General features: G+C 42.8%; 1 protein-coding gene across 1 annotated transcript in view; it reads left to right on the top strand.

The window, feature by feature from the left end:
* Positions 1 to 14060, top strand: part of Dab2 (Dab, mitogen-responsive phosphoprotein, homolog 2 (Drosophila)) — a gene marked incomplete in the record, with an annotated part of 30279 nt that extends 16219 nt beyond the window's left edge. Inside the window, 6 exon segments of the mRNA XM_013514991.1 lie at positions 4059 to 4712; positions 5693 to 5855; positions 9975 to 10604; positions 11141 to 11250; positions 11770 to 11839; positions 13314 to 14060. Of these exon segments, the coding sequence (XP_013370445.1) occupies positions 4059 to 4712; positions 5693 to 5855; positions 9975 to 10604; positions 11141 to 11250; positions 11770 to 11835 (1623 nt within the window).
* Positions 14061 to 15175: the final 1115 nt, after the last annotated feature.

The raw sequence follows: 15175 nt of genomic DNA, 5'->3' as shown, positions 1-15175 counted from the left end.
TTTTTTTTTTTGCTCATTTTCAATAGATCATTATAGTATATCAGGTTGTCTCAATATCTGTTGATAGGTAACAAAACTATAAAAATAGAGCCATATTTTCTCTATGGGCAAGAAAATAACAGTTTAGGGGCAAAAAAAAAACCCCTGATCTGCCCAAAAAAGAGGTCCAGATTCAAGATTCAAACCCTGCAGGCCGGGCATGGTGGTGCACTCCTGCAATCCCAGCACCAGCACTCGCGAGGCTGAGGCAGGAGGAACCTTGCGAGTTCGAGACCAGCCTGGGCTACAAAGTGAGCTCAAGGCTAGCCTGAACTGCACGGCAAGACCCTGTGTCAAAAAAAAAAAAAAAAGATTTAAGCCCTGGGCTTCAGACCTTCTAAAACAAGCCACAAATGAAAATATTCATGTAATTTTGAATGACCTCTGGCAACTTGCATTATTTATTAGCAACTTCTTGAGTGCCTGTGTTTGGCAAAGTACCCTGGTAAAATGCACAACATTAATGCCATCCTGGGATACACTGTCTAGCAGGGAGACCAACATTAAATCTCATCACAAAGCCCACTAACTAACGCCAGTCACAGGGCATTTACCTGCTTGAGAGGTTGTGATGATGCTTAGGAAGGATGTTTTTAGACTTGGATATGAAGGATGAGAAAATGCTAAGCAGACAGACAGAATGAGTCCAGTGTAGTGGGAAGGGTGTTTAGTGAGGAGTCTCTGCTGTCAGGAAGTTATCAAGCAAGTCCACAAGACCGAGAAGGTCCCAAGAATTGAGCCAGCAGGTTGGGCTTTGAGAAGAGTAGGCCTGGGAAACCGCACTGCAGAAACGCTTGGGCCAGCTAAGGCGGGGAGCAAGGGTCCTTGCCCTTCGTAGCCCCTCCACGTGGAGACGGTGCTACCCGAAGGCCTGTGTAGGTTCTGCGTGTTTGCAGCAGGACACCGATTTAATGTGCTTTTAAAAAGTGAGTCCCAACTTACTTGTCCATAGAATCTTCCTTTGTAATGTTTGCTATATTCAAAGGAGAAACTTTCCTAAAATACTAGGTGAGGTGACCCTGAACAGTCTATCCTAGCTCCTTGATTTTTTTGGTCCCTAAATAACTCTGCCCTCACCACAGTATTCAACAGGGTTTACTGAGAGGTTGAAAGTACCCAAGATGTGAAGCGGGACTGCACAGAAAGGGGCAGTGAAGTCCTGTTCTTATGCTTCTGTTGACTTCAACTCACAAGTGCTCTGCAAGATGTGAAATGAGAAAGAAATAAAAGTTAACTCGAGTTTATCAGTGATTCTCTTGACTGTAGTTTCCCCAGTATGCTCATGTTGCAAACTAAATGGCAGTGATTACAACATGATTTTGTTTGAAAATCACTTGAGAATTATCCTTGTATACTATTTCAGAGAGAGAGAGAGATGCTCTTTAACCTTAAAAACTTGACCATTTGAATGGTTAATGTGAGAAGAATGTAAGGCCGATCCACCATCAAGGAGATAAAATCTGACACAAAGGATGGGCTCAGGTTAGAAAGTTCAGGTACCATGCGTATGCTTGTGCATACCCCAAATGGCCCCGTGGGGTGGACACAGGTAAAGTTGAGATAGAAAGATCATTGGGAAAAGGCTTTGTAGAGAATCTGAATTTGAGGGGCCGGGCCTGGTGGCGCATGCCTGTAATCTCAGCACTCGGGAGGCTGGGGCAGGAGGACTGCCACAAGTTTAAGGCCAACCTGGCTGCATAGTGAGGTCAAGGCCACCCTGAATTATGGAGCGAGACCTTATCTCATAAAACCAAAAGAACAAAAAAACCCCAAAAGATTCTGATTTTGAGTTGCACTTTTAAAATAGTGATGAGGCCAGACTCAAACTGGATCCGATTGCAGATCATTTTGAAAACAGGCCTATAGAAGCTTAACACATACGCAGAATAGCAAGAAGCCACCAACAGCTTTGAGTAGGAAAGCCTTGGATTTGGTAAGGTAGAGTGAGTACATGAGATGAGTCATCAAGGAGAACTAGAACCCAGACTTTAAAGCCTCATCTTTGTTCACAAACCTGCCTGATTGCCTGGATGTCCCTGTTCCCGGACCTCCTTAAGAACTGTATTTCACTTTCCTGCGTCCAGGGCCTACCTGTCAGGCGCTCAAAGGGTGGCAGAGCAAGTGGAGTGTGGGCAGGCCAGCGAAGCACGGAGGACGCTCTGACCGCTGGGGTGGACTCGGAGTCTCCCACCCCTCAGCTGTAATCTCTGAATGAGACTTAACCTCCGACTAACACAGCCCCGACCTGAGGAAAGCCTTGTACATTTCACTTATAGGGTGACGATTCAGAGGTGTAACTTTTGGCTCCTGTTTGGTGTCCTAAGACCTGAAGTATTTGAAAAGGAGAACTCTGCCCGCTGAGAACACCCATCTGTTCTAATGAAGAGGTGGCTCATAATAAAGCAATAAATATCAAAATCACAAGCTTTATAATACGTTTTACCCTACCTTTTGATTTTTAAAACATCTCTTCACTAAGAGATCTTCCAATCCATTTCTTTGATTAAAATTTTTTTAATTATAAGCTGTTTGTGACAAATTCTTCCAATTATAAAGAGAAAATCTGACTTTTAAAAATTGTGTTTTTATATCTCCTAGTACTGAAGCTAAAAGATAGAATACCATTGAAGGCTGATTTTTCTTTCTTGCCTTTGGCCACACAAAGTAGGTTCTGAGCTTTCATGTTCTGTAATGAAAAAGTTCAGAAGACCTACTCGAATAGGTCTACTTGAGTCCTGTACTTACAAGTTCGAGAAGTTAATATTCCCTTAGAGTTGTTTTTGTCCCAGTGATCAAAAATTGAGTGCTGTGCTCGAGTTAACGCTAGATCTCTCTTCTGTCTTCTCAATATGTGTTTATTATTTTCTATAGCTAGCATAATTAAGTATTTAATGGACTGAAATCACAAAGAAAGGGTCAGTATGAACTTCCCATCCCAGGGTGAGTCATGATTCATTAGATCAGTAATCAGAATAAAGATGTATTAATTTATCAAATTTTATGCTGAAGAAAAATTATGTAACAGTAGAGAAACCAAATTGTCAAAATATCAGAAAAATGATAGAAAGGAAATGGAAATCGTAGAGTTAGGCATTTGGTGTTATGGCTTTAGGTTGAGACATAAGCCACATCTTTACCTAATACATCAATGGAAGTTATTAGTTGAATTAACACTCAGTAGACGGGATTACTTTCACTGCATAGGGAACTGCATGCTATATTCTGAAAAATGTATATAAATGCAAGAGGTTAATACATAGGAGCTTAGATGGGACTAGTGTTTTAAGTGGCACAGAAGGCCCTAGGTAAAAAGGGATATGAACAAGAAAGACACTAGGGTGGTAAGGATGAGACGTGCGACTTGGGGAATATCTTCAAGAAGAGCCTTCGGTATTGAAAGAGGCATACTGACAGGCTGTGAGGTAAAGGGAAATCATTTTTCCTGCAGGGGAAACATCTCGTCTAATTATAGGGAAATTTATTTCAACTTTATCACAGTCAGAACTGTACAGTATGAAACTTTATCACAGTCAGAACTGTACTAGCCAATGAATTCCTTCACTTAGAGGGGAGATGCTAATAACTCCGGGGGCATAATAGAAGTGACATTCAGACATGATGCAGGAAGCTGGCTGGGCTTCTGAAGTGACTTCTTGAGCTCAGCATATTTAGACAATCATTTAGAGTGACTCCCAACTCAAAGGTGTGAATTAAAAAAATGCTGATAGTGAACTCAGTCATTGATCTGCATGTAGGAAAGAAGGTGAGCAGAGACAGGAAGTAAACAGCAGTAAGATTCCACTTACCGAAGGACCAACAAGGTTGGGAAGTAAAAGAGCATGTTGTGAGGGAGAGGAAGCGGGCACCGAGCATGGAGCTAGGAAATGCTCTCCGGCAGGTGATGGGAGGAAGCAGAAGGAAATTTCAGTGATCCTAGTCATTTTATATAGTTACTCGTTTGAAGTCGTAACATGGACTAACACTTTCTTCTTTTTTTTTTTCCTTCCCAAATGTGATAGGAAAGCAAAGATATCCTGTTAGTGGATCTAAACTCTGAAATCGACACCAATCAAAATTCTTTAAGAGAAAATCCGTTCTTAACAAATGGCATCACCTCCTGCTCTCTTCCTCGACCAAAACCTCAGGCATCCTTCTTGCCTGAAAATGCCTTTTCTGCCAATCTCAACTTCTTTCCCACACCTAATCCTGATCCTTTCCGTGATGATCCTTTTGCACAGCCAGACCAATCGACACCCTCTTCGTTTGATTCTCTCAAACCACCAGATCAGAAGAAAGAGAATTTGTGTAGTTTGTCTACTCCACTGAGTAATGGGTCCCAAAACGGTGACGCTGATTACTTTGGTCAACAATTTGACCAGATCTCTAACCGGACTGGCAAACAGGAAGCTCAGGCAGGCCCGTGGCCCTTTTCAAGTACGCAAAGCCAGCCAGCAGTGAGAACTCAAAATGGGGTATCTGAAAGAGAACAGAACGGCTTCCATATCAAATCTTCCCCAAACCCTTTCGTGGGAAACCCTCCCACAGGACTCTGTGTACCGAATGGCATAAAGCAGGACTTGGAAAGCCCTGTCCAGTCCTCACCACATGACTCCATAGCTATTATCCCACCTCCACAAAGTACCAAACCGGGAAGAGGCAGAAGGACTGCTAAGGTGAACTGTTTTCTCCACATCTCCATTAGCAGAGTGCATGCTCGGTACCAAAGGGTGGTGTGACGCGAGCTCTCTTTCCCCTGCTCTTGTAGTTTCCTGTGTGGCTGTAAATAGAAAGTGGGATAAGGCACCTCTGTTCTCCAGGAATCCCTTCCTAGAATGGCCATTCTTTCTGAGTTTCTCAGCAGTGTTTGTCACACCTGCTTTCCGTTTGCATGTCTTGTCCTTTAATACTGAACTAAACACAAGTTTTTCCATTTTTAATGCTGCTATGCTTCTCTACCTCTGGTAAGTTTGATCGTTGTGTTTTGGGATGGGAGGGCAAGTATCGCTGCGATTCCCTTTGTCCCTGCCCCACACTAACACACGCAGTGCACACCCATCCTTGCGGTAATGTCCACGGGGGTGGTGGTATAAAATTCTCAAGCTAATCTCCTCCTTTAAATGTTGACTTAATAACCCATTTTCTTAAAAGAAACTTATCAGCTTCATTCAAATGCAGTTTCTATATGTATCTTTTTAAAACTCTCATAACCATATGAAATTTTACCTCATCATTAACTGTATCTTTTCCATGTAGACTTATTAAGCTCCAGTGGGATAATCAGAATTACTTAGGGTACTTATTTGTAGTCACCTTTGCTTTCCCACCTTCAAGCCTTGAGTCAATCAGAAGACCACACTGATACAAATGAATTAATGAAATGAGGTTTCATTTTTCCAGTACTAGGTTGTGTTAGTCGCTGAGCCCCAACAGTCCAGCCATTATAGTAATCTTTATATTTTATTTCTTCCCTTTTGGTCTTTTATGTATTTTTAATTTATTTACTTTTTGGGGAAAACTGTAGTTGTGTAGCAGTAATTAGAAATTTTTTTCTTCCTTTTTGTGGATCTCAAGTTTGGGGTAGAGAGTAGGGAGCAGGTGAGGGCTGTATTTCACTGTTCTGAGTAACTCTTCTCCTCCCTCCCTGCCCCGTCAGTCTTCGGCAAATGACTTGCTTGCATCAGACATCTTTGCTCCTCCCGTCTCAGAACCTCCAGGCCAGACATCACCCACAGGACAATCTGCAGCCCCACAGACCAACCCCTTGGATCTCTTCAAAACAAGTGTTCCTACCCCAGGGGCACCTCTTGCGAGTCTAGGTAGGTGCCTAAAGATGTGGTGGGATACACCTCTACTACATCCATCATACACCCGCGATCCACAGGGGAAGGCATTTCCTATCTGTAGTGGGTCCTAGGTGGAAGACTGAAAGTCCAAGGCAGCTCTTCTCTCATTTTTGCTCTTGCACAACCCACCACCACTTGATATTCTCAGCCTGTAACTGAAATTTGGCTCCTCCAGTTGGCATGTGATGTGAAATCTATTTTCAGCATCACATGTACCTGAACTGGCTGGTCCTGTCTTGGGAGATGGCTGTAAGGGAAAGTGACATTCAGGGTGGCTTCCACGGTGAAAGGAGATGAGATGAAAGAGTCTTGTCTGTTGTCTGTGTTGGAAAGGTAGTAACATGCGTACCTTCCGTGTTATTTGCCATAATGGATTGGAGGCCTGGCGCCTCTCAAGTTATATGCCTTTTTGAAGCAGTATGTGCCTCAAGATGGGTCTAAGTGAAGTCTGAAGCAAGTCTAAGACATAGGGTGAAAGCCTTAGGTTCTGGGCCCAGCCGTGTCCCTTGGCATAGATAAGTGTGGGACAGCCATACATCCCAGTCAGTTTTAAGCACTTCCTCTTTAGCAGTTCCTTGCCAGTTTTCGCTAACAGAGTGTCTCCATAGAGTTGAAAGGGCGGGGGATATAGCTCAGTGGCACAAGCACGCCTGCCTGACAAGTGCAAGGTCCTGAGTTCAGTTCTGGTACCAAAAAAAAAAGTTATGAGAGGAGGTGCTCTCATGTATAACAGTGCCCTTAGCTACGTCAGACACAGAGCCCCTCTGCTACAGGGTGACGGGAAAGGCCATCGGACTGAGGACCCGTCCTCATGTTTTTTATCCATAGCCTCGAGCTCTTTTTGATTTCATGGTACAGTTTAAAAATCGCAACAGTACTTCTTGCTGCCCTGCTAGGGTAGGGACTGTCTTTGTTTTTCTGCTTCTTGGCACCTCTACAAATTTGAAAGAGACTCTGGCTTGGGAGGTGGGATACAATAGATAAAGAACTCTCCTCCCTGTTTGGTAAAATTTGACAAGAGTTCATGGTTTTCTTTGCCTCCTGCAGTCAGTCACCAGGATGCTGTTGCTGCTGCCCCTTCTTCTTCCTCCTCCTCCCTTTCTTCTTTTCTCTTCCTTCTCCTTTACATTCTCCTTCTCCTTCTCCTTCTCCTCCTCCTCCTTCTACTCCTTCTTCCCTCTGCTATTCTCCTGCAAAGGAGAATATTTTGGTTCTGCCACAATAGATCTGCTTAATCATATCAGGGCAGGGATGGGGTAGCACTTAACCACTGAGTGGCTGAAATCCATGTGAGTATGAGAAGCCATTGTGTTCCGGGTCTCTGCCTGGCATTTTCATCAAGAGACTCTCCCTAAACACTTCATGTCTATTGAGTCTTCCCTTTGTGCTGGGTCTCTTGCCTGCCGCCCAGTAGAGCAGGTTAGTGTCTCCTGCACAGAAAGGCAGAAAACTTGCATGTGATGCCTGTGACCAGATCACATCCCAGAGCTTTGTAGTCTAATATCAATGCCCTGAAGGATTTTTACAGCCAATATTTAACAAGTCAGCCTGAAAATACAGCTGGACCCTATAACTGTTAATTTATTCAGACGAAGTAAAGCTTTTTGGCTAGGCGCCCCCGTTGAGGCCTTGGGGTATACAACTGCAGAATACTGATGATTCTTTTAAGTTTGGACATGGAACTCAAACTGAGCTCTACAGTATAGCCCCTGTCCACCAGCAGGGATCCTCAGCCAAGCCATGGAAGGTTGTAGGTCTGGCTTCCGCTAGACCCAGCTGGGGGGCTGTCTCCTCTGGAGACCTGGGGGATGGGAGAGGGTGTTTTAGAAAGCCGAGCCCTCAGCTTTGACTTGCTTGCTATCCATGTTTTGATGTAGCTTTAGAAGGTAATAAAATTAATGCTTTATACCCACGCTGCTTTTTCTTTAGTCCTTGCCACTACTGTCTTCAGCTGGGCTGTGAATGTTTTAGCAGTCGGACATGTGGAATGTGGTAGATGGGAATGAAGGCTGAAATCAGCATATACTTCGGAAAGTCTTTTGTTCCTGGAAATAAAACAATTTTTTCTTTCACAACATCACTCTTACTGATACCGTCTATGACTAAAGCCATGAATGTTCCTAAGGAAAGCCAACTAGCCCAAAGTGAAAGCCAATACAGTTATATATATATATATATATATATATATATATATATATATATATATATATATATATTTCTTTTTTTTGGCACATCTAACATGAAAGTTATTAGTGAGAGAACCTGGCTTCAGCTAACAAAATTTAAATAAGTTTGTTTTAAAACACTAACAATAGCTTTGTTCAAACTAAGCCCATTTCTAGGGCTTATGGATTCTAAGAGAAATTGTCCCCTGGTTTGTTCTGAAGAGATCTAATTTCTATATCTGTGACATTAAGTACCATTTAGAAAAAAAAAAATAGTCCAGTGTCCTGCCATTAAGGAGGCAAAAAGCGGGGACAGAGTGCTGGATTCAAAGCCAATGTGCCAGAATTTGTCTCTGTGGTCATAGACTGTGACCTTCTCAATTTTAATTACATTCTTCATCCAGTTCCCTCAAGCATGGTGATTAAGTAAGATGGCTTTTTTCTAAAACTTGCCTCTCTGAACACAAATGTATTCTCAGCCACATGGCCAGCATTCCTGACAAGAGAGGATTTCAAGGTCTGAGAACGAATATTTAGCTAGAGCAACCCCTAAACGCGATTTGGTAAGTACTGCTCACTCTAGAGGCAAAAATATTCCCAATGCAAGTTTGAAGGCCTCTTCTGAATGGATGAGAAATCAGAGAATACTGCGCCCCAAACCTCAAAGCAGATAGCTTCTGAGAGCACAGTATCAGCATCGCCCATAAAGAAGTATGAAGCTGAATTTGGGGCTTTTGTTAGCGGTTACACTTTAGCTGACCCATGAATACACTGGGGAAGAGGAAGGCGAGAAGATGCCCTGTCTGTTAGAAAAAGATGTTGGGAATGAGCCTCTCAAGGGAGGAGGAGGACTGGAGACACCTGGAGTTTCTTGATTGAACTGATTCTTAATGAACACGGCAAGAACGCAGGCAACGAGCCACTCACTCCACCCAGATCACTTGCCCAGCACAGTTTTGGATTTCCTTTATCTTCTCCCTTTCTCATTTAAATACTCTGTTCTAATTTCTGGGAAAGTCTAGTGAGTGACACATGGCAGGAAGCACTTTTATTTGAAACAGCCCTCCCTGGATAACAGCCTTTCCTCCATTTTTAAATATAAAAACCTAAAACTATCTTGGCATCAGCCAAATTTTATCCATATAGCTGTGTCAGTTTGGGCAGTGTTAAGAAGCACTGAAACTCTGAAATGGTTTCTTCAGCGTGGAGGCATGCTGGGACCTTAGGCACATGCGTGATAGCTGGTTTCCGTAAGTCTCCAAGCACAAGCCAGCTGCTAAAGGAAAAGTCAGTGACTCACAGCGTCCAGTGGATTATTTTCATCACTTCATCAGCAGCATACTTTATATATAGATGTGTTCACGTGACAAATCAGTTCTGCTATTGTTGGGGTCTGGTCTAGTTGTTTGACGGTTTCTGGCTTTTTGGGACAGGGTCTCACTATGTACTTCAGGCTGGCCTTGAACTCACTGTGTAGCCCAGGCTGGTCTCAACTCACAGTGATCCTCTGCCTCAGTCTCGTAAGTGCTGAGATTACAGGCATGTGGCACCACACCCTTGGTTCAGTTGTTTGAGATACATCCATTTTATTGTTTTTTGTTACTGTTTTATGTCTGATAAAGACTCGGTTTTTCATGCTTAGCCATGTATAGGTTATATTACCGTTCTAGTGTGGCAAGTCAAAAAGGTGATACAAAGAACATGGCCCTCCAAATGCAACCAGCATTTGAATACTAGCCACGGTGTATTAGCCAGTTTCTTTGGGAGTGGTTGAACCCCTTAGAGCTTTTATTTCCTTGTCGTCCTCCGGGCATAATGAAAGCTATACAGATACTCCGTAACTGCTCCCAGAGACGCATGCTTTCCGGAATTCCAGGGCCCACTTCAAGCTTGTGTGCTGATACGTCCCCTCTCTCTCTCCCTCCAGGTGGTGTACCGGTGTCGCCCCCGCAAGCGGGACCGTGGAGCCCACCCATTGTCTTTAACCAGTCCACGCCCATGGTCCCGGGAGCCGTGATGGGCGGCCAACCTGCCGCGTTCAGCCAGCCAGTTGTTTTTGGCACCAGCCCAGCCGTTCAGTGTTGGAGCCAGCCTTCATCCTTTGTGACCTCATCTTCTCCCTCAGCCCCTGCAGTCTGGGGTTCTTCTGCGTCTGTGGCACCCAGCTGTTGGCCAGCAGCGAGCTCACTGGGGAACCCTTTCCAGAGCAATGTCTTTCCCCCACCACCTGCTCTGTCCTCTTCCATGCTGCCCTCACTCGTGGTCAGTCCTCCTCAGCCACCTCCCAGAACTGCTCCGAAGGACATCCCCAGCGATGCCTTCACGGCCTTAGACCCGCTCGGGGATACGGAAGTCAAGGAAGTGAAAGAAATGTTTAAGGACTTCCAGTTGCGGCAGCCGCCTGCCGTGCCCTCGAGGAAGGGAGAGCAGCCTTCTTCTGGAACTTCCAGCGCCTTCTCCAGTTACTTCAACAGCAAGGTTGGCATTCCCCAGGAGAATGTGGACCATGATGATTTTGATGCTAATCAACTGTTGAACAAGATCAACAAGATCAGCGGTGAGTTACTCACTTGTCTGCCTACTGTGCCGCCTGTTTCTGAGGTCATACGGGCCCAGGAGGTCCCTCAGAAGACCCCTCTCTCACCCACCAATTGTCTTACTCTTGCTTGCTTTGGCATTCAGGGGTTATGGAGACAACATAACCATTTACCTTTGGGAGCCAACTGTTTAATCGTAGCCAATTTTAAAGATTGGCCCAATGCTGCCCTCTAGTGATAATTATTAGAAGGCCTGCCAAGAACTATTGAACGTGGCCTGGAGAACTGTATGATAAAGCTTCACCCGTTTCCCCGTGGCCTTAAGGGAGCTCTGAATGTCTTCCACTTCGGACAAATACATGTGGCTTTTGCTTCTGAAATGGGGTAGACTTGCTTATGGTCATCACTGAGCATCCTAGTATTTGGCAGTGATTTTTCTTCCACTGGTGTAAATTTTAAAAGTATACAGTCAAGTTTGAAAGATAAACTGAATGGGGGATGTGTGTCACAATTGAGGACATCTTGTTTCCTAACTGCTTGGGATTTTTCCTTCTAGAACCACCAAAGCCAGCTCCCAGACAAGGTGCCCTGTCAGTTACCAAATCGACCAGCAAAGCCTTTGAGAACCCTTTCTCTAAAGATTCCTTCGGCTCACCGCAACCCTCTGTAAGTATCAACTGTTAGAAGCCGGTGCTCCGAAGTGCGTGCCACGCCGTGCCACAGCTTGCCTAATGAGCCTTCCGTGAGCCTTCGCAGAATAAACATTCACCCACACTGGACTAAGATTATTTTAACAGGAATTACTTTCTCCTGGGTTTGAGAAATCATAGCTAGGAAGCACCATTCATCTCTCATTTCACCTGGCTTGTGAAAGCATTTTGAGAGGAAAGTGAGCCAAAATACTATCTTAAAAATCATGTAAAGATTTAAGTTTTTAACTTCCTACCTGTGTTTCTATAGCTTATAAGAATATTTCCCACATCGAGGAAGCAAAGGTAATTCACCTGAGCCTTGATTTTTAGTAAATAGTATGCGTCTCCATCTGTAAACCAGTAGGCACAAATCATTATAAGCGCACTGATGCATTTAGGACCCAAATGACTTTTAAAGGCATTTGAGAAGTCCTAAGTGTATGTTTTTGTTATGACTATAGTTATATTTGTTGCCTGAATTATATTTCCTTAGATGGCTTCTCCACCACCTGCATCTTCTGACGTGTATAGGGACGCTTTTGGAAATCCTTTTGCCTAACTCTGTAAGTAGGAGATCCTACTAAGCTTATCTGTCGGGGGAAAGATTTGGGTAGAGAGTGAGATTTTTATTTTCAGAATTGGGAAGAAGTTAAATTCTGTAATTTGGCAGTAATAGGTATAGAAATCTATACTGAGCTAATTCAGTGATGATTGGACATTTACAAAGAGAATTATTAAATACATCAAGATATGATGTGGCCATGGGATAAGCTTATGTTTTGATATTTCAGTTCTGAATGGAAGCAGAACTCAATATAACATATATATTTTGAGATTTCTAGCTTTTTAACCTGCATATTGAAGTGATTGCAAGTTGTTCCCAAGGTAACTTGGTTTCCCGTAAAAGGTTCCACTTCTGAGGACCTTCTGAAGCCACCAAAAAAGTCAACTAAATAGACAATGATCATGACTCTGCTGCCGTTTGTTTCTTTGTAAGCCCTCTCAGTTAATCTGTGACATTAACTCTAAATTGTTTGCAGCTGTTACTGTCTCCTTCAAAAGTAGTAAAAGATCAAAATCAGTCAGAAGGCTGGTTCTTCTCAGTGAACTTCTTCCTAGATAAGCTCATGGGTACACCGCCTGCAACTCGGCCGCTGCCAGGGCTTGATGCTATTCTTTTTCAACAGTACCAACTGTGTTCCACATTTAAAAGATTGAAGTTAAGAGGGAAAGGGAGGTGTATTTCCATTTCGGAAAAGGTGGGGACAGCTGGTAAGGGTAGAACAATAATAAGAACAAAAAGAATCCAAGCCCATTTTTCTTCAGTATTGCCTCATCGAAGCATGGCCACTGACTGCCTTGACCTATCTGTAATTCAAAGTATTTTAAATATATAAGTATCTCAAGTATGACATCAACAGTAAGATTAAGTTTGTAGCAGCCTGTTGTCCTTCCCCCTTATTCACAGAGGGTAAAGTTCTAAGACTCCCAGTGGATCCCTGAACCGAGGATAGTGCTGAACCCTCTGTACACGGCTTTCCCCACACATGCATACATGCAATAAAGTTTAATTGGTAAATTAGATACAGTAAGACATTAACAACAATAATTAATAAAAATAACCCCTAATGTTAATAGATTGGATGGAGATAACTTGTGGAAGAAAGCAGCTACTACTAATGAGCACTTGTGTTAATCACTTCATTACTTGGTCTGCATTTATTATCTTATTCCTCACATCAGCCTTGGAAGATTCTATTATTGACATTTTTAATAATAAGTAAGATAGTTATTTGGGTTTTTTTTTTTTTCTTTGTTTGTCTTTATGAGACAGGGTCTTGCTATGTAGTTCAGGCTGGCCTTGAGCTCATTACGTAGCCCAGGCTGGTCTCACATTCACAGTGATCCTTCTGCCTCAGCCTCCCGAGAACTGGGATTACAGGCATGTGCTACCACGCCCAGTTTAGATATTTAATACATTGATATTTAATTCAAAAAATCTAATAAAAAATTTTTGTCTTTTCCGTATTTCTGTAGGAACTTGGAATGCTGACTGTCCAGAGGAACAAAAAGGTTGGCTTTCGTAGTCAAGGACAAAGCTAATAGTCAGACACGTCCTGACCACTGTCCTTGTTCCAGCTTTAACAAGTTATCTGTTGCCTTATTTCTTATTGCCTCTCCCACTTGTAAAATTCCTTTCACTTTCTAAGCTAAAGCTAAGCTGAATCTATGGCTTTAAGTAAATTGAGATCCTAAACTCTTTAGTTCCAATGTAAGTGAAGTAGCTTTCCCGCCAAACTCTTATCTGTCATATTCCTGTACCCCCCCAAACACTATACCTTCTGCCTTCTGGTTGGGCCATGCAGACACCGCCACTTGTTAACCATTTTGAGTAAATGACCAATTCATTCTGCTTAATTTGAGGACTCTGTTTTAGAGCATAAAATCTAAAACACATCTTCTTAAAAGAACGTCCTTCCAACAATCACTTACAGAAAATTTTTTGAATAAAATGGAAGTCCAACATCTCCTCAGACACTTTGAAATCTAATATACCTGAGGATCTTTTTAAAGGTAGTTTCTCCTCTTTCTAAAGATCAACTTCTCTCACAGCCAAGATTGTCCTTTTGCTAACTCTCTAGCTGTTACAAATGAGGGAAAAACATTATTCACCTCTTTGCCTTTTCCTTTTGATTCTCTTTTTAGTCTGTGTTATTCCTGGGTTCAGAGACCCCCCCCTTCCAGATTTGTTTGTTTGTTTGTTTGCTTTTTGTTGTTCTTGATTTTACAAACAATAGGGGCTGGGGATTTAGCTCAGCGGCACAGTGCCTGCCTGGCAAGGGCAAGGTCGTGAGTTCGATTCCCGGTACCAGAAGAAAACCAAAAAAAAAAAAGATTTTACAAACAATAGATTTTCATGGGGTTAAAAAAATATTAAATGATTCACAGACCTGGAATCAAATGATTCACAGACCTGGAGCCTGTCTTTCTCCTGAGTAAATGCTAATCCCCATAACTACCTGTGTATGCCCTATAACCTTCCGTGGACCAGGGGACCATCCTCAAGCTAAAGTTCAGAAGAGTAGTGAATGTGAAGAAAATCTGAACTCCATTCAACAATAAAGGGCCACGTTCTACAGAGCAGCACATCAGAAAGCTAAATGTGACTTTGCTCGACACACTGGTGCTTATCCTTGGGGGATGTCATGCTGGGCCTTTATCGAGTAACTGGAAAACTTTCTTGAAGCCATGGTTTCATACTTAGTAGGAAGATAAATGGGAGGGGAAAAGGTGGCGAACAAGTATTTGGGGTTATCATCAAAAATCTCATGCCTGCAATATTTTTCTCCCATAACCTTGGAAACTTTCCCAGTTCATTGTCAGTCCTATTGTTAGCACGGTTCTGAGGGATTTGTTCTTGCTAAAATGATTTTGTTTCAAATGTTATCTCTTGACCCTTAATGCTCAGGTTCTTGTGGGTGTTAATCAACCACATCCAATGTTATCTTTCCGGGGGAGAAAGAGGATGACTGCTCAGGATTTAAACAAGCTGGCCTTGGGAGCCTCTATAGATTAGCTTCAAGTAGTCCAAGCTGAAGTCCTGTGGTTTTGCGTTTAATGATAATAGTTGATTATATATGGCATAATTTTTCTGTCTGGCGTCCTACTCAGTCATAACCAGAGACTTGAAATAGTACTTTAAAGGTCTAAAAACCTAAAAGTGCTAAACTGGAGGTATCTATTTCTAGGTAGTTGACTTTTTGAAAGTGATGATCAGCCATGCAACTGTTTTGTATATACTTTCTCTTGCACTTTTCTGTATGCAAATTAAAGCTATAAATTTACTCATTTCAATAAACTGGAATGGCAAAATCTACGGTGTCACCACCAATTTATTC

This window comes from Chinchilla lanigera, unplaced genomic scaffold (assembly GCF_000276665.1).
Source record: "Chinchilla lanigera isolate Chin_1 unplaced genomic scaffold, ChiLan1.0 scaffold00025, whole genome shotgun sequence".
Lineage (NCBI taxonomy): Eukaryota > Metazoa > Chordata > Mammalia > Rodentia > Chinchillidae > Chinchilla > Chinchilla lanigera.
This window is presented reverse-complemented; position numbering and strand designations above follow the sequence as displayed.